General features: G+C 41.2%; 1 protein-coding gene across 1 annotated transcript; it reads left to right on the top strand.

The window, feature by feature from the left end:
• The first annotated feature begins 311 nt into the window (after positions 1 to 311).
• On the top strand, positions 312 to 15474 carry LOC143933124 (uncharacterized). The gene is made up of 5 exons (XM_077456061.1): positions 312 to 429; positions 4658 to 4777; positions 7667 to 7816; positions 14013 to 14165; positions 15159 to 15474. Exons 1-5 carry the CDS (start codon positions 381 to 383, stop codon positions 15353 to 15355), a joined length of 669 nt encoding a protein of 222 aa, XP_077312187.1. The 5' UTR covers positions 312 to 380; the 3' UTR covers positions 15356 to 15474.
• Positions 15475 to 18938: the final 3464 nt, after the last annotated feature.

The following is an 18938-nucleotide window of genomic DNA, read 5'->3' on the forward strand; positions in this document are numbered from 1 at the left end:
TAGGCTTTACTATTTTCTCACTGTGCATTTGGTAGTTTGTCGGTGAGGGCAGGGGTTAAATTCTTCTTTGAAATGTAGAAAATTGTTCTTGGATACAAAGTAACATTTACAAACCATTCCAAGTCTTTGCACAGGTGTCCAAACATTTCAGAACATTTGTTGAACAAACAGTAAAATGCAATTGTGTAAAATATGGATTTTGCCAAAGAGGAACTGCTTGTACACCTTGTACCTTGTACTTTGGCACAAAATTAAACTCAAATTAGTATAAATAGCTCTCCTATAATCCCAAACCCTCACTCAACTCTAGTTTCAGGTACTAGATCTGTCAGGCTACTCGAAATATTCGCCTTCAAACCTGAACTATCACTTCCATAACCATGAATAAAATCTTCATCTTTTTGATCGTGAGTGCTATGGTAACTACAGGTAAGAAATACTTATGGCATAAAATTGTATTTTCTTTTAATTTGTGTTGCTCCATTGTACTAAATGTTTGTACTCTAATATAAATTGGAAGTAGTAAATTGGAAGCCCCAGAGTGTGTAAATCCTGACAACGAACTGGTCTTATTTACTCCAATCGTGTCTGATAAATATATAATTAAAAGCATTTTGCTAAAACTATTTATAAAATACAATAGAATACTAGTTGATTCTGCCAGAAATACAGAGCTGATAATATTTCAAAAAGGTCAGTTACAGAAAAAGAAGTTTGTTGATAAGCAATATAACCCTGAACTTATAGAGAGGGTCCACCAAAAATGACTTACTGGTCCATCCAGGGCTAACAATAAAGACACATGGCCCCAGATTAATGTTAAAAGAGAAGTATGGGTTTCACACAAAAAAAATCTATACCCACTTAGGTGGATGCAGCATTGGTCCAATCCTGCATCAGTCCATCTCTAGCTCTAAGACCAAGAACTGGGCAATCAAACAATACTTTAGCAGTCTTTTGAATGAACTGCACTTCTATGATCCATAGGACAAGAACAGCCAAAAAAAGATTTGGCTATACTTCTCAGATATATTGCATAACACGTAGATGTGTGTGTCCATGCCAGATCCAATATATTGGACAAACCAAACGACCAATGTGTATGAGAATTAGGGAACATATCCAATACATTACAAAAGGTTACCCTAAGCATAGCATCTCAAACCATGACGCAACTCATTACAATAAAGACTTCTCCTCCCTAATTATTTGGGGAATTTAAAAATAACCCCCATTGGGAGGGGAAGTAATAAAATGACTACCCTCAGCCAGTCTTTTTGGATACATGAGACCCTTCATCCGCTAGGCCACAATATTGAATTTGGCATTAACTATTTTATCAGTAATTATTAGCTTGGGCTATATCAATTTTATAATTTTTTGGCATTATGTAATATTTAGTTCATCACGTATTATTATTTTCCTCATCTCTCTCATGTAAATTTATTATATTTTTAAAGTAAACATTGTAGTTGATTATTAGTAAATTTTGGGGAATCATTTCTGAGCTGCACACTTAGTGACATCATGCTTGTCATTTTTACTTATCCTGCCTTTACTTTTTTACCCTGTATTATTTTTTACTCTACATTATTATTTCTTTAGCATATTCCAATCAGAATGTAATACTCAATAGGATCATTTTAAATAAGATCATTTATATATATTTTCACATTTACATTCATTCTGACCATATGAATGTTTTATTTCCTAGACATTCGTTTCGTTACAAATTCGTTTTTTAATGAATTTTGACAAATTTGTTCATTTGTTAATATCCGAATTAACGAAAACCAAACTTTTCCAAATATTCATAATTTTGAATATTCAAAAATTCATAAAAATTTGTAAATTCAAAAAAATTCGGAAATTTGTAAATTAAAAAAAAATCGGAAATTCAAAAACCTGAAAACTCGAAAATCTAAAAACGTAACTATTACTAACTATTAAATTATAGGTATTGTAATTTCCTTTCAAATTTGGCTGTTAGTGAATGTAAAGAATACAAATTTATCCAAAGTTATGAATTATCCGAAATGAGAAAAAAGGGGGGAGAGGGGAATTGGGACTTTAAATGAAATTACGACCTGGTAAGGTCGCATATTTCCATACCTGTCATTCTGACTAAATATTATTCGGCACGCAGGCAATTTGCTAGCGAGCTAAAGGAAAAGAGGTTGGGATTTTAAATGAAGCCAATGGCTTGCAAGACAACACAAAATGGTAGATAAATAAGCTGTTTAATAATTCATATACAAAGAATGGTATCAAACAATATCCTATTAATACTTGACAAGATATCTAGAATGAGTAGTAGCACTGATAAACAGTGAACAGCATGCAGACTATGATGTCAAATAGCAAGACAGGTAATACAGGTAATAACAATGGTACAGACATCATTGCTGGGTAAAATCAAGGGGCCACCAGTGTCAAATGAGGTAAACAATTATTGCACGATCACGCCTGCCTAATCTCCGGCCTCAAAGATCCTGTTAAAAGGAGTAATCCATATTGGCACAATGAAATAGATTTATAATAGATGACTGGTAGCTCAACGCATTTCGTGATTCAAGACCACTCATCAGGAGCAGACAGGTCATGTTTCTAAAATTGAAATGATATAATAAACTAACAAGTTATCATAGTTAAAGAGGAAGTAAACCCTGATGAGTTTACTTCCTCTTTCATTCCCTGCAAAGGTAAAGCATAATGGACTACTATGCATCGCAAAATAACGAAATGTCATATCTAAACGAATGGAAGAATAATAATAAATTACAATAATAATAATAAAAAATGTTTTATTATTATTTATTATTAATTTGCTCCGTTCCATTTATTTAGATGCAGAATTTGTTATTTCGGATAATTCGTAACTTCGGATCAGTCACTAACAGACACATTTGAAAGGAAATTCCAATACCTATAATTTAATAGTTATTAATAGTTAAATTATTATTAGTTAGTTATTATTTCAGATTCTGGTTTTCAAATTTCCATTTTTTTCCATTTCTTCGATTTTTTGAGGGGGGGATTTCTAATTTCAGAATTTTTTCAAATTTTTTCAAATTTTTCAAATTTTTTCAAATTTACAATTTTTTTCAACTATACAAAGTGCAATCACAACAAATGACCAGAAAAACAAAAAAATTATGCAGTGCACATGTTTATATTACCTTAATATTTTTAATTCCATATATATAACTATGCCACTGATTATGTCTCAGCTTTGCTCCATACCATGCTCTTGTTTATCTGATCTCATAAGCCTTTGGTTATTTTTTTTAATATTAATATATTTGTATATATAGTTTTACATTTTTTTCAAATTTTTATACCTATTCATATATATTTCTTACACATTTTATATCATTTTTATAACACTTTACTGTCTTTAAAAAACTTTCAGCCGTTAGAACCACTTGAAGTATATTTTAAAGCATTTCATTTAATGATAAAAACATTTAATGATTTTGAGGATATATATTTTATGTGAATTTTTATACATTTAATGATCAGTTAGTATTGTATACCATTGTGTTATATTCCTTTATGCACAATCTACTTTTTTTATTAAGTTTGATGGTATGTTGGTGCTTGTAGTCTGCTTTGTAAATTTCATTGAAGTAATACTAAACACACCCAGTTTAATTGATATTATCCCTTCTATTCCTGTATATGGATGATGGCACTGTAATTATTTTAATTAAAAAAAAACGATAAATAGCTATCGCATGACCCAGATAGTTCCCAGCCTGTCTGCAGGGAAACATAAGCAGGAGGAGCTTCTAGTCCTCCACTGCTGGTCACATGTTAAAAAAAAACAGCCTTTGGAATACAGAGTAAAAATAAAAAATTATTATCAATAAACCTGTTATAAATTATCATACAAAAATATTTGAAATACAATCTTCATAATTTTTTGGCAATAACATGGTGTAGGTGGATTTATGTCTGTCAAAGGCTGCATCACGGCTTTCTAGCCTGTGTCTTAGAATAAGAAAGAGGTGAAGCTTCCATCAATCTACATGTGTTTAGCTGGTTAGTGGGCGTGGAGGAGGAGGGAGGGAGTGGGCTGTCATTTACCACTGTGTATATGCCCACATGTGTGACTCTATAGTCACATGGGCTACTCAGATGTGATGGGGAGGAAATGCTCAGCATAGAAACTCACTGAAAAACGAGCATGTGCAGAGTTTCCAACCATGCTCTGCAAAATCCTGAGCAGAATTGGGAACTTGAGCAGAAGAGGGAGATAGAGAGCAGCAGGATCAACCATTTTATTTTTTACAGAGTACAGAAAATGAATCTCATAGTGACTGAGTGAGTATGAACAGCATGTCATACACCATGTATTGATAGATTTTTATGATGTGCTGGCATATTCTCCTTTGGGCAGGCTTGGCAAAGTGGGCTGTGCTCCTGAAACATGTTGCCACCCGCCCCTTTCCTGAGACTCTGTGCTATACCAGGTCCATGCAGTGCTGTGGACACCGCCAGCTGTCATCCTCCAAAGCAGCCAGAGGAACAAAAGGAGGGAGGTAATAGTTAGATGAGGAGAAGCAACAGTTAGCTGAACTGATAACTTTGCGCTGAATGGCAAAATCAACGATTTTTCAATTTAATTCCATCATGTTGTCTTTTTGTATTTTAGGGCATCTCAAAACCATGTGCAAAAGGTGTTGGAATATTGACTCAACTGAATGCAGCACAGCAAAGGATACTGAATGTGATGGAACCAAGTGCATGACGCTGTCAGAAAACTTCAATATCAGTAAGTACGGGTTGTGTTCTCGTGTTGCATCTATTACCAGATTACCATCATTTATATCAGTGGCACATCTCTTACTGGGAAGGAGGTAAGCTTGTTAGCATTGGGGAACTGCATGCTGCTGATATATACTATGTTACCAAAAGGAAAGGGACACTTGCCTTTACACGCACATGAACTTTAATGGCATCCCAGTCTTAGTTCATAGGGTTCAATATTGGGTTGGCTTCTTCTGGGAAGGCTGTCTACAAGGTTTAGGAGTGTGTCTATGGGAATGTTTGACCATTCTTCCAGAAGGGCATTTGTGAGGTCAGGCCTCTAACCTCTCTAGGCCTCTAACCCTGGCCTCCCTTCCGTTCTAGCTTTCCTCATCCTCTCCCTGGCTCTCTACTCCTCAGGTGCGCATTCTTCCTTCCCTAACACCGCTTTTCTGCCTAACTTCTTCCCAGCTTCTTCTCCTCTCCCTCCCGCCGGCTTTTGGCTGCTGCAATGTGAGCCTTGCAGGGGATGGGTTCCACTAATCGCCCACCCCACCACACAAAGCACTCTCCTTGGACACCAAACATTTCCCCCTGCTGCCCAGGCCCCCCTGTGTACCCCTGCCACCACCACCATGCCTCCTGCTTCCCTCTCCTCTTTCCAACTGGCTGATGCGGGGACACCATAGGATCCTTCAGGATGGAGGGTCCGGTAAATATGTCACATTCACCAGCCCCTTCCTTTCCATAATGAACACAATGAGTGATTGGTAGCTATCACTCACTGTGTTCATTCATAGCTGAAGCATAGTAAACTGTCTTTATTTGGGATGAGGGGAGCTGTCAGGTTGGCTTTATGGGGCTCCCGTGGGTTCTCACAGTAGCCATTTCCCCTAAAGAGACCCAAGCCTGTAGCTTGTCAATCATCACCTGGCCTCACCTAGTCCTGTCCACTTCTTTTTATATTGACAGCACTGCCTGTGTTGTTGAAACCCTCCCATCGCATAGTGCTGTATGTGGGAATGGGGGGCATGTGATACACAAAATCTAGGAGGATTCAGATCAGTGAGGGAAGGTAAAGGAAGGTTTTTGGACTTCAACATTTGGAAGAATTACTTAACACTTAACTAAGCTCCCTTACCCACACAAAACTTAGCCCTCAAACTTAACACCTATCAATGAACCGGACCCTGCTTAGCCCTCAACCTCAAACCTATTGGGGTTGATTTATTAAAACTGGAGGGTGCAAAATCTGGTGAAGTTCTGCATCGAAATCAATCAGCTTCCAGTTTTTTTTTTTGTCAAAGCTTAATTGAACAAACTAATGTTAGAAGTTAATAAGCTACCATGCACAACTGTACCAGATTTGCACTCTCTAGATTTCGGAAATCAATCCTATTGTGTTACTAACGCTATACCTACACTAAAACGTTACCATTTAACCAACCCCCTAATGTGTAACCTACCATTTAGCCCCATAACCTTGACCTTCACCCTAACCACTAAGCTGGAAAACATTTCTCGATCTCGATTAAGTCCAACAAGATGTATGCCACCTCATGGACTTATCACTTTGATTTACAATTACATTTTTACTGAGTGCCAAGAGCATAGCTTTTGCTATATTTTCTCTGTCACTGGACCTTCTGGTCTTAGCACTACAACTGCATTGTCACCTGCAGCCACTGTAGCTGCCCCTCCTCTTGCCCAGTCACAGAGAACATTGTATTATATTAACTTATTCACAAAATAAAAACGCCTTCTGTGAATGAACAGCAGAGTGGAGGGTTGGAAACAGCGGCCATAAGGGGCGCAGCTCCCCTAATTCCATGTGGGGCGCCAGACTCATTGCCTGACTTTTTGGAAGCACATGATTAGAGCCAGGGGCGGACTGACCATTGGGCCACTCGGGCACTGCCTGAGAACCCCATGCCACTAGGGGGCCCCATCAGGGTTGCCAGCCTCAGTAAAACCAGGGACAGTATGTAAAAATTTGTGTTTTTGTTTTACATCTGTCTCTGAAATGTCCCTTACCGACATCCTTTTGGTCTAAAAATCACAAGATTATAGCTGCCCCACCTCTCCAGTACCTTCTCAGCCAATAGAAACATGTCTGTGTATACTGTGTGATTGTATACTGTGTGTGTGTGTTTGGGTCTACTGTATGGCCCTATAATCTCTGATTGCCTGGGGGCCCCATGAGTTATCAGTCCGCCCCTGATTAGAGCCTGAGGCTCTGATTGGCTTTAAAAAGGTCAAACTCACCCAATATTCGCTATGGTCTTTTGGCTTCTCCTCCTGGTCAATCAGAACAGGAGGCAGACCTTAAGACCGGATTAGCTGGAAGGAGAAGTCAGGGAAGCCATGACCGTATATCGGGTGAGTGCAGACCTGGCGGGGGGGTTTGTTTTTGCCGCCCCTCCAAAAACAATTGAGCACAAGCTGCCACTGGGTGGGGGAGTTGCTGTTATATAGAAGGCAGCATCTCTTCTGTTTTTTTTTGTCAAAGCTTAATTGAACAAGCTGATGTTAGAACACTCAACTGTTACAATTTAACCAACCCCTAATGTTTAACCTAACAGTTAGCCTCATAAACCCTAACCTTGACCTTCCCTCTAACCACTAAACTGGAAAATGTTTCTCAGTCAGTGGCTACAGCCGCTGATCAGTGTATTTTGGCAACAGCACAATGTCCCGACAGGGGGGCATTCCTTCAGGGGAATCCCATCCTTTGTTCAGGCTAAAAAAAATACTAACAGTGTATCGCCAACTTTAGACTGACCTAACCCATAACTATATCCCAAAATCAGATTTAGCACTTGCATACTTACCTTATCCAATGCCAGTTTTTATCCCCCCAGTCATCTCTTGTAAGACAAATGTTCACTTTCATGCTTTGTGATATTTTTTTCAGGCAATGTGATTTATACCAGCGTGAAAAAAACGTGTGCAACCGAGATGTGTGATAATTGTTTCACCGTATCAACAAACCATGGCTTCAAACTCCGAAGCGGTGGTGAATGTAAGGAAGGAGACAACAGTAACGCCGAAATGAAGTATAAGGGTGAGTTTATTTATCCTTGTCTGTGAAAATAATTATAGTTTCACTGTCTTCCTCCAATTTTTTTAAGCAAAAAAGAAGTGCAGTAATTCAGCAAGCAACTGTAAGTTTGAAAGTATTTCATGCCCATTTTTGTAATTTTGGGTAGAGTAGGTAATTTTATTTGCCATCTGTGTGCCATTAGGATTTCCAGCAACAACAGTCACCAAGATAAATAAAGAAAGCACATCTCCACAATCTGGACCCTTCATCACTTTATGTAAAACTAAAATTTTCATCATCTTCAAGGACAAAATCTACATCACTACAGGGAAAGTGGTTGTAGATGATGAAATGTTACCAGGGCCGTTTTTAATATTGATTGGACCCTGGGCAAAAAAAATGTCTTGCCCCCCCCATGCAGTTTCGCTCTCCATCTGCTTTAAGGCATACAGTAAATAGCAGCTAGACTCAAAATCAGTTTACTGAATCAGATTAGGGAGCGATTGCGATTGGTTGCCAGAGGTTACAGTGTATTGTTACCACTCACTGATTAGTTGCTAGATTTTACAGCACATGATTTATGCTTGTTGATTGGTTGTTAGAGATTACTGTACATCAATACTGCTCACTGATTGGTTGCTGGAGGTTACTGCACATCATTACTGCTTACTGATTGGTTTCTAGAGGTTACGGCATATCATCTCCTTACTGCCTGCACACCATGGACCGAGGAGGTGAGGGGACCCATTAATAGACAGAAAACTCCTAGGGATCCTAGGACTCCTGGGATCGGTTGCAGTGCTGGGGGGGGGGGGTCAGTGTGATCAATTTCTAGCATGCCCCATCATCTCCCCAGTGGGCAGCATTACATATAAGTGGATATGACCTCAGGGGGGCATGATATACATATGAATACTGACTATATTTACATATAAATGCTGCTTGTCTGCCGCTATTTACATATCAATGCTGGTATTAACATGTAAACACAGGGGTAGAGCTGGGCAGCCTAAGTAACAGAAATTCACACTGAGATATCAGGGCACAGCATGGGGCTAAAACCTTAAGGGGCAAGGGAATTTAAACTGGGATAGTTGGCAAGTATGGGGCAGCTGCTTTGGGCCTCACAATAATGGCAGTGCCCCGGGCAGCTGCCCCCTTTTCCCTGCCTTAAAGACAGCCCTGATTGTTACCCATGAACTACTATGCTGAGCAGTTTATACAGATAAGTGCATGCAAAGGATTTTCTGTTTGAAGCTAGGTGAACCTAGATAGAGCTTCTTCAGTTGCATTAATCACTAGCAAGAAAGAGTATTAGCATTAGCCAGGTAGCCTGACCTAAAATAAGATTGCATCTAAAACTGAAGTTTAAAAGGTGCACCAAACTGTTTTCTATACAGGACACTATTTCATCAACATCCACCACTGGAGGTTATAAGCTGAGGACAATTAGGTGAAGAAATACCAACAGACTGAAAGATATACCTGGGAACTTGCCATAGTCAGGCTGGCAATGTTGGCTTTTCTTGCCAGCTCATTACTGGCTGGGCTCAGTTCTCCATATCTATGTAATGCTCAGAATCCGTTGACTGTAAACATTGTAGGTGGTGGTTGCTTGGATGCACAGTTGCCAAACTCCAAGAGGTGGCAAAGTGCAGGCGGTTTTACATGGTATCCATCCAATAGTAGCCTGAGAGCAGGAGATGTGTGCAGGACCAGGCAGGTGTCATTACACAAGGTCTGCCTGGAAGTTGAACCCCCCATACTGCTGCGCCAGAAAAAGGCTTAATGCACACTGGTTTAAAAACTCACCTAAGCTGCATTTTTTCAACCAGTTTAGGTGGGTTTAGCAGCATTTGGTGTTTGGGTGTTCATTTCATTGGCCGGAATTGTAATTTATTCTGGCCATTGAAATGAATAAGTCCCTAGCAGTGTTTGGAGTTTTTTTATGCCCAAAAGCTTGAAGAATCAGCAGAACAATTACATTCGGGAGTGGATAATTTCATTGGCTCTAAATTCTGCTGCTCCTAAACTCTGGTAAAAGCCTATGGGGGTTAATTACTAAAGGAAAATCCACTTTGTACTGCAAGTGCACTTGGAAGTAAAGTCGCTATAGATCCGAGGGGGACATGCAAGGACAATAAAACACAGCATTTTAGCTTGCACATGTTTGGATGATAAAATCAGCAGAGCTTCCACTCATTTCAGATCTACCCCTAATGCCGCGTACATACGACCGGACTTTCCGGGCAGACTAGGTCCGACGGTCTTTCCGACGGACTTTTGGCGGAGTTCCGACAGACATCTAGAATGAACGGACTTGGCCACACACGAACGGACTAAGCCTGTTCGAATATCCGTTCATTTTGAACGTGATGACGTAAACGGGACTAAACAAGGAAGTTCAATAGCCAGTAGCCAATAGCTGCCCTTGCGTCGTATTTGGTTCGTCGGACTAGCACACAGACGAATGGTTTTCCAGATTTTTAGTCCGTCGGAATTGAGTACATCAGATAGATTTGAAACATGTTCTATTTCTAGGTCCCTCTGATTTTTTTCAAAAAACGATCGGACTAGCCCACACATGATCGGATTGTCTGACGGACTGAACCTGTCGGACCTAGTCTGCCGGAAAGCCCGGTCATGTGTATGCGGCATTAGATTTAGAGCGACTGCTCTTCCAAGTGCACTTTCAGTGCAAAGTGTATTTGCCTTTCGGAAATAACCCCCTATGTGTGCATGGACACCCCGTCTTAAAAAAAAGGGCAAAAGCTCCTATATTTGAATTTAGGAGCAGCAGTGTGTCCCAGGCTATAGTGTTTGGTTTGGCTTGAAGTAAAGTGTATAGTGTTCGGGTTTGGCTTGAAGTAAAGATGGCAATCCTAAGCCTGACCCACCTCTACCCAGTGGTGTACCAGCCCAATACCAACCAGATGAGACTGGCTCCACTCTGCAGCATTAATTCCCTCTACTACACTCTCCATGGAGCACTAAAAGCTCTGCTATGGCCTTCCCTGAACAGATCCACCTCTTCTTCCTTGTTTCATCTGCATCCTCAGTTTGCAGAGGTGTGGCCAAACATATTAAAAGTTCTGATGCCGAGTCTAAACCACATTGATATCAATAAGAGCTGAATCTGTCAAATCAATTTCTCCTTTCTTTAAGGCTAATAGCCAGTGGATTGGCAAAAGAAGTGCATGGGGCACTGCCCCAGGGGATTTTCACCATTGCAAATACAATTTTGCAGAGCAGTGAAGTGCAACATTAAAAATGCCCCTAAACCCCGACTGGCAAGTGATGCATTTGTGAACAAATAATATAGAAAAATTTATATTTTTAGGAAGGAAAAGAAAAAAAGCCATTACAATGTCGTTAATTCAAACTTCCTTGCAAGCTTGCTTTGTTTTAGAAATAATGTGTAGGGGTTAAGAGTAACGGTGGAAGCTTGGGAATGGATGTTATCAGGGAGAATTTACTGCTGGGAAAAGTTACATAGGGAAGTGGTCCCAATGCTTTGGTGCTCCCAAGGAGGAGAGTCAAGAGGGAAGATGGCTAAAAAAATGCGTAATGGGAGGAGAGAGAGAGAGCACAGTATGCACAGATATCTCCTCCTCCCTGCAGCTATGTGTACTATTGCCAGCAAAGCAGAAAGCTTAACCTTAACAATTGATGAGTTGTCAGTTGGTAGGACGCAGGCGGGCGGCATGCACAGCTTTCTGCTTTACTGACACTAGTACACATAGTTGCAGGAGAGAGCCGTGCAGGCTGTGCTCCCTCTCTCCTCGCAGAGTCACACTGCATGGTCGTTAAAACAGAGTAGCGATCAAAGATCGGGATCCGTCCGCGGCACCCTGGTTGAAAAACTGTGATCTATACCACCTCGCCTGGAAATTCAGCCCACATAGGGCCCCTTAGCTCTTCTCAATGTGGGTCTATATCTTGGCATCAATAGGGAGGGATTTCGCTAAAAGGGAGCTAACACCCGCTTAGAACTTTTCCCTTACCATACCAAAATTGCAACAGAGTCATCTAATGGTAGATAAGAAAACTGCATCTGCTACCCAATGAGGTGGGGGCCCACACCCCCAAATACATAACAGAGTCTTATCAAGGGTGTGTATCATACAGAAAGTAGGTAACACACAGACAACAACTGTACAACCACAACTGACCTTCCCCTGACAGAGTTAATCCCCCCACCCCAAAAGATTCCTCCTCCTACAGAGTGGCAGAGAAAGAGGCTGTTTCAGAAGAGCAGCTATAACTAGAGAAGGAGTAGAGAAGTCCACTGCTGCTACAATTGTATGGCTGTATAAATCCCCTCACCTCCTCCTCTGATATTATATGGATGTGCAGGGCAGTGGCGGCTGGTGAAGTTTTAGGATGTTGGGGCACCAGACCCGCCCCTCCACTTATAAGCCCCACCGCTATAGTATCCACCCACTCCATCCCCTATATTCCACTTGCTTCCACCAATAGTGTCAGGAGTATACAGCTCAGCATCACAGGACAGAGTATACAGCCCCAGAATCACAACAGATTATACAGCCCAGACTCACAACAGAGTATATAGCCCAGAATCACAGAAGAGTATACAGCCCAGGCTCACAACAGAGTATATAGCCCAGACTCACAGCAGAGTATACAGCCTAGACTCACAACAGAATATATAGCCCAGAATCACAGCAGAGTATATAGCTCAGAATCACAGCAGAGTATATAGGCCAGACTCACAGCAGAGTAAACAGTCCAGACTCACAGCAGAGTATACAGCCCAGAATCATAGCATTCTGATCATCACTGTTCACATCATTGATTATCATCACGTTGCATCACTGATCATCATCCCATTACTGATCACCAATGATCACATCATCAATGAACATCACATTGCTGGAACACAGTGTGCCCTTGTAAACCCTGTGCCCCATAAAGTCCATGAGGCTATATCTGTACAAGCTGTTATATGACAACCCAATGACCTGTAGTAAATAGACAGGACTGTAATCACCACTGGCACTGTCGGCCCAGACACCTCCTGATCAGAGGACTTGTCTGCTGTTAGTGGGCTGAGTCAGTTGCTGGGACAAGGACAAGGACTTGGGACGAGTCCTGTGTCTGAACTGTACAGCACCCTTTCCCCCTTCTTCATGTCCAGCAGCTCAGGGACGGCTCAGTTCGGGCCGTGCATTCCTCGTAGCTGCTGACGTCATGTCCAGTTTATCACTAGCCATGGAAACCAAAAGTGATGTCGTAACTTGGAGCGAAAGCACCGCCCATGTCCTAGGGTGGTGCCAATTAAGAACAATGCACCCGTAGTGATACTACGGGCGGAAGTATTGCGGTGCAATGGATTGCACTACAAGGCTGGTCAAAACCCTGCAAATGAAGCGTCTCATCTGCAATCCCGTGATTGTATAGACATTGCACCTCCCATAGTGCAATTAAGGACATTTTTTTTAAAGGGCTCCTTTTTAAAAATGATTTATATATCTATTTTGTGACTGCCGGGGGGGGGGGGGGGGGGGTTTGCTTCGCCCATGCGCCCCCTATGGACAGGCCGCCACTGGTGCAGGGCAGGAAGGGTTCTGTGTAAGCCACCAGAAAAGGTGCTGCTCTTTCACTTGCCGGTAGAGGAAGAGATTATTGCAGAAAACGTCCTGTACTGGCTTCTGTGTTTGAAAGTGACAGCAGTTAAAGGTGAGCACAGGGCCAGTCCTGGAAGTTCTGCCTATGAAATATTATATATATATATATATATATATATATATATATATATATACACACACACACTATTTTACCAACCTATTTTACATGCACATGGCATCCCAGTCTTAGTCTATAGAGTTCAATATTGAGTTGGCCCAACTTTTGCAGCTATACCTCTTCTTTGAAGGCTGTCCACAAGGTTTAGCAGTATGTATATAGGAATGTTTGACCATTCTTCCAGAAGCACATAAGTGAGGTCAGGCACTGATGTGGATGAGAAAGCCTGGCTCTCAGTCTCTAATTCATCCCAAAAATGTTCTATCGGGTTGATGTCAGGACTCTGTGCAGCTCAACTTCCTCCACCCCAAAATTGCTTGGAAAGTTCCCGGGTATGTACATAGATAGATAGATAAATTTAAATAGAAAAGCAGCAAGGATGGACTTTGCAGGCACCAATTATAAAAAGATAGATAGATAGCAAATGTATTAATTTATTTTTATTTTCCAGAACAATGTGGTGATAACATGCCACTAAACAACTTCATGTGTCCAAGCTGCTATGTGAATACATCTACTGATGGCTGCAAAAGCAGTGAAATGGTATTGTGCCGTGGAAACGAATTTGAGTGTGTGAAGTTTAGGTCATTTGTTCAGCTGCCTGGTATGTATCTATTGCAATTATGATTCTATTGTGATTACCATATAAACAGTATTGCACAAAAGTGAGTACACCCCTCACATTTTGTAAATATTTTATTATATCTTTTCATGTGACAACACTGAAGAAATGACACTTTCCTACAATGTAAAGTAGTGAGTGTACAGCTTATGCCTATCATTATGCCTATCATTTGGACAGTCCGATCGTGTGTACGCGACATTTGAGGTTCATTGACCATAAGAATGGTATAAGGCTCCAAAGATCCCCTTTACTTTAAGATGCAACACAGAGTGCCTATGCCTACTTAAATGAAATAAATATAAAATGTACCCTGTATATAGTTTAGCCTGCATATGTACAATATTTTAAATTTTTTTACCATTTTTAATAAAACCAAGAGCATATTTTTGCTACTATTGAACATCAAACAAATGAGCCTTCACTTTTCATACTCTTTTATCGCTATCTAAATTTTAGAACTATATATACTGTATGTGATAGGAATAGGGAATGATCCCTCCTGTCTCCTCCCTCTCAAGTCACTTGAACCATCCAATCATGTAAGGAATTCCCCGTGTTTTAAAGCAACAAATCCCTGCAATGTAACATTTTGATTAGAAGCAAAATCTAGTGGGTTGATTCACCCTATATTGTTTCACCCAAGGAAGAGCCCATCAGTCAGATCTCCTTACTATAATTTAGGGATCTGCCCCCCTTGATGTAGTTACAGCTTGGAACAACCAAATCCTAAAAGAAAAATAAAAAAATTGCAGCTTACCAGTCCTTATCCTTATGTATCCTTATCCTTCTGTGGCGGCTGCTTTATTTTCCCTTTTTTAGGGGTTTTCTCCTATTTTTACCCCGGGATTCTTCAAGTAAGAAATTACCTGTTTTAGGGTGACAAGGTTCAGGGGAAATCATGTTTAGCAATATTATTCACTGTACCCTTTTTAGAAGTATTTGGTAAAAATAAAATCTTATCTTGATTTTCAGATGGTAAGGAAGTACCAATGTCAATGCAAGCCTGCATTACAGAAGGTGCTTGTAAAATGGGGGATGGAGTTGTATTCGGAGCAAAGCAATTACAAGCAGTGGAGAAGACATGTACCCCAGCAATACCTGTTAATACTGCTAAAAAAACCCAACCAAACCAGCTGCAAACCATGCTTGGTTCTTTGTTAGGAAATTGATGCATGTGTAAAACGTCATAAGCTTTGGTTGCTTTAGAAACAATGACAACTGAAAACAGCATTGAGATGTATCAAACAGTAGATGTGCTAAATGTATGTTAATAAAATCTTTAACTCATCATCAGTGTTACTTTGTTTTTTCAAAGACAATTTGCATTTGTCATTATTACACACAGTAATTAGTATATGCAGTACACTACACAATGCCATTTCCTTAATGATGTGTCATAAAGAATTAATTCCTGCAGTAGCCTCTCTCAACCTTTTTGCCCTGGAGGAACCCTTGAAATCAGTTTAGACGGGAAAGCCATAGGGATGTTCCCCCCGTGTGTCAGAGGGGGCGGGGCCACCCAGCGATGTCATCGTGTGGCCCTCAGTTATAAAAGAACTGTCACCCGAGAGGCCCGTCATTACGGCGGGTGCCTCCCGTGGAGGCAGATCATAGGTGGCTTGCAGCGTTTTTTTTTTCTTTTTCGGTCCGTCGGAGCGCGAGAAGAAGAAGAATCCGTGGGACAGATTTATTTTTATTTAATAAAGGAATTGTCCCAAGGTGTGTATTGTTCACACATTTTTTGTGAAATGGTAGGGGTAGATTTACCATTTCACGGGGGGGGCAGGATCTGAGGGTCCCCTTGTTAAAAGGGGCTTCCAGATTCCGATAAGCCCCCCACCTGCAGACCTCCACAACCACCGGGCAAGGGTTGTGGGGGTGAGGCCCTTCTCCCCCCCACCCTCCCAATGTTAAGGGTATGTGGCCTGGTATGGTTCAGGAGGGGGAGGGGCGCTCTCCCTTTCCCCCCTTTTCCTGCGGCCTGCCAGGTTGCTCGGATAAGGGTCTGGTATGGATTTTTTGGGGGACCCCATGCCATTTTTTTTTTATTTGGCACGGGGTTCCCCGTTTAGTGTCTAGTATGGATTTTGGTTCGGGGTTCCCATGTGGGGAAATCCCATGCCACTTTTATCAATGAACTTTTTAATTTGGCACAGGGTTCCCCGTTTAGTGTCTAGTATGGATTTTGGTTCGGGGTTCCCCTGTGGGGGAATCCCATGCCACTTTTATCAATGAACTTTTATGTGTATTGCCGGGCCCGACAATTCATTATAGCTGCGAGTACTTTTAAATTACTTTTTTTCCTTTAGAAATGTAATTTTGCTCTCGGACTGTTGTAAACACAGGAAACATGTGCCACTTTACAGGCATACTATAGACACCCCCCAGGTATGAAATTTAAAGGAATATTAGATTTTTATTGTTTCACTTTAAGCATTATTAAAATCACTGCTCCTGAAAAAATGGCAGTTTTCAAAACTTTTTTTGCATTGATACATGTGGCAGGACCTGGGTCCCCAAACACTTTTTATGACAATACCACGCATATAAGCCTTTAAAATTAGCACTTTTTATTTCTCCCATAGACTTTTAAAGGGTGTTCTGCGGCTTTCAAATTTTCCACAAACACCGCAAATTGTTCTCTATGTTCGACTCGAACATCAGGACCATCCCTACTCAGGATCCAAGATGCGGTGTAGGAAGCCTCGATATCAGAATTTTTAGGAAGGAAAAGGACTCCACATAGTGGGATACTGTCTCAACATCTGGTTTATTAAGCAGTACACTTACATAAAAGTCCAAGCTATGATCATGTCACAATCAACGGATCAAACAGATAAAATTCTTGCAAGTTTCAATCAGCGATCGCGCAAGTGCAGCAGCATGTGTACGTTGCTATCCCTATGATCGTTTCATCATAAATGACATCATCAGGGGGTACGTTCACATGCCTAGTGCTGCTCTTTAAATAGTCCCATTGAGAGACAAGGAAGCGTTGCCATAGTTCACATGGAAATGACCTTTACATCCACTGGTAAACAAAACATGTCCCACCATAGGTTAAATAAAAGAATGACCTGTGCAGCCATTGGTAAGAAAGTATGTCCATCAATTAAGGCAAACAGTTGTTCCTAATCCGCTAAAAAAAGAATTGAAAGCGCCACCTTGTGGGTCATAACAAAATTACCCATAAAAGGCAAAAATATACCAATCACTCAAGGTAAACAGTTGCTCCTAATCAGCTAAAAAAGGATTAAATGCACTGCGCCATCCTGTGGGTCATAACAAAATCCCCATAAGAACAGAAAAAAATGTAAAATTAAAAATGTATTAAGTGGACACGATTCCTCGTCATCCCAAATGATATATATAACAATAAATTCAATGAAATAGGATGCTAATTCGAAAATAATAGAAAATCTAAGGTTTATAAACCACACATGCATACACAGCTTTTGTATCGCCAAGGGCATCTATCTAATTAAACCCCAATATCGTACATGATGTGATGAAATTGTGTCCCTAAGGTCATCTAACCATCCTATTTGACAACAAAACTAGAAGGACATATGGTAATGAATGTATGATGGAGGGGACCTCAACTGTTATTCATAAAACAGCTGATGTCCTGGCCCATATTCAAACCATGGGTGCACATGAGAGCCCAATTTATAGATCCAATTGGTTTTGGCTCCGTTAAATATTCTACTACCTCGCCAATGGGGAACATATTTCATGGGCAATAAAAGTAGTGCCCTTGGGGTTCCTCTTGTGTTTTAAATCATAATGTTTGGAAGCATTATATTTGTCTAAACCCTTTCGGATATTGGCTATATGTTCCAGAAGTCTAATATGTAGCATTCATACAGCATGTCCTAGATATTCAAAACCACAGGGGCACCTAAGAAGATATAAGACACAGTCATACATGAGATGAAAGACTGAAGAAAAATGGAAAAAAAGAGGGTGCACCAACCTTGTGCATTATCCCTGGATATATTTTATTAAAAAAGTAAATTAAAAACTACTCACAAACATGTGAAAGAAAACCACATGTGAAAAAAATCTATTACGTATATACTCGAGTATAAGCCGAGATTTTCAGCCTCTTTTTTGAGGCTGAAAGTGCCCCCTCGGCTTATACTCGAGTCACCGCTGTCTGACTGCTCGATCAGCGTATCGAGCAGACAGACGGCGGACATTAAAATTTAAAAGCCGCGCCTCCTTCTCCGCCTCCGCCTGTGATAGGCGGAACACTGAATTTCCCAGCAGTCAGTGTTCCACCTATCACGGACATCCGCTCATTCTCATACTACGGACGAGTATGAGAGGATGTCCGTGATAGGCGGAACACAGGCTGCTGGGAAATTGAGTGTTCCGCCTATCACAGGCGGAGGCGGAATTTTGAATTGTAGAATGGCCGCCGAGAAGAGCGGCGATCCATCGGCACGGCACGGGACGGAGGAGGCACGGGACGGAGGAGGCACGGCACGGGACGGAGGAGGCACGGCACGGGACGGAGGAGGCACGGGAAGGAGGAGGCACGGCACGGGACGGAGGAGGCACGGGACGGAGGAGGCACGGCACGGGTCGGAGGAGGCTCGGGACGACGGCGGCTCGGGACGGAGGCTTGGGACACAGGTAGGCTGGACACACACACAAGGCTGCACGGACACACACACACACACACACACACACACACACACACACACACACACACACACACAAGGCTGCACGGACACACACACACAC

This window comes from Lithobates pipiens, unplaced genomic scaffold (assembly GCF_037356315.1).
Source record: "Lithobates pipiens isolate NorthernLeopardFrog02 unplaced genomic scaffold, aLitPip1_a1.2 Scaffold_27, whole genome shotgun sequence".
In the NCBI taxonomy this organism is placed as follows: Eukaryota; Metazoa; Chordata; class Amphibia; order Anura; family Ranidae; genus Lithobates; species Lithobates pipiens.

What these genes read in the sequence shown, in the direction of transcription:
- LOC143933124 (XM_077456061.1), top strand. Translation starts at nt 381, where the DNA reads ATGAATAAAATCTTCATCTTTTTGATCGTGAGTGCTATGGTAACTACA. An exon ending in GTCAGAAAACTTCAATATCA is followed by an intron (nt 4,778 to 7,666) that starts GTAAGTACGGGT and finishes TATTTTTTTCAG; the next exon opens with GCAATGTGATTTATACCAGC. An exon ending in CGCCGAAATGAAGTATAAGG is followed by an intron (nt 7,817 to 14,012) that starts GTGAGTTTATTT and finishes TTTATTTTCCAG; the next exon opens with AACAATGTGGTGATAACATG.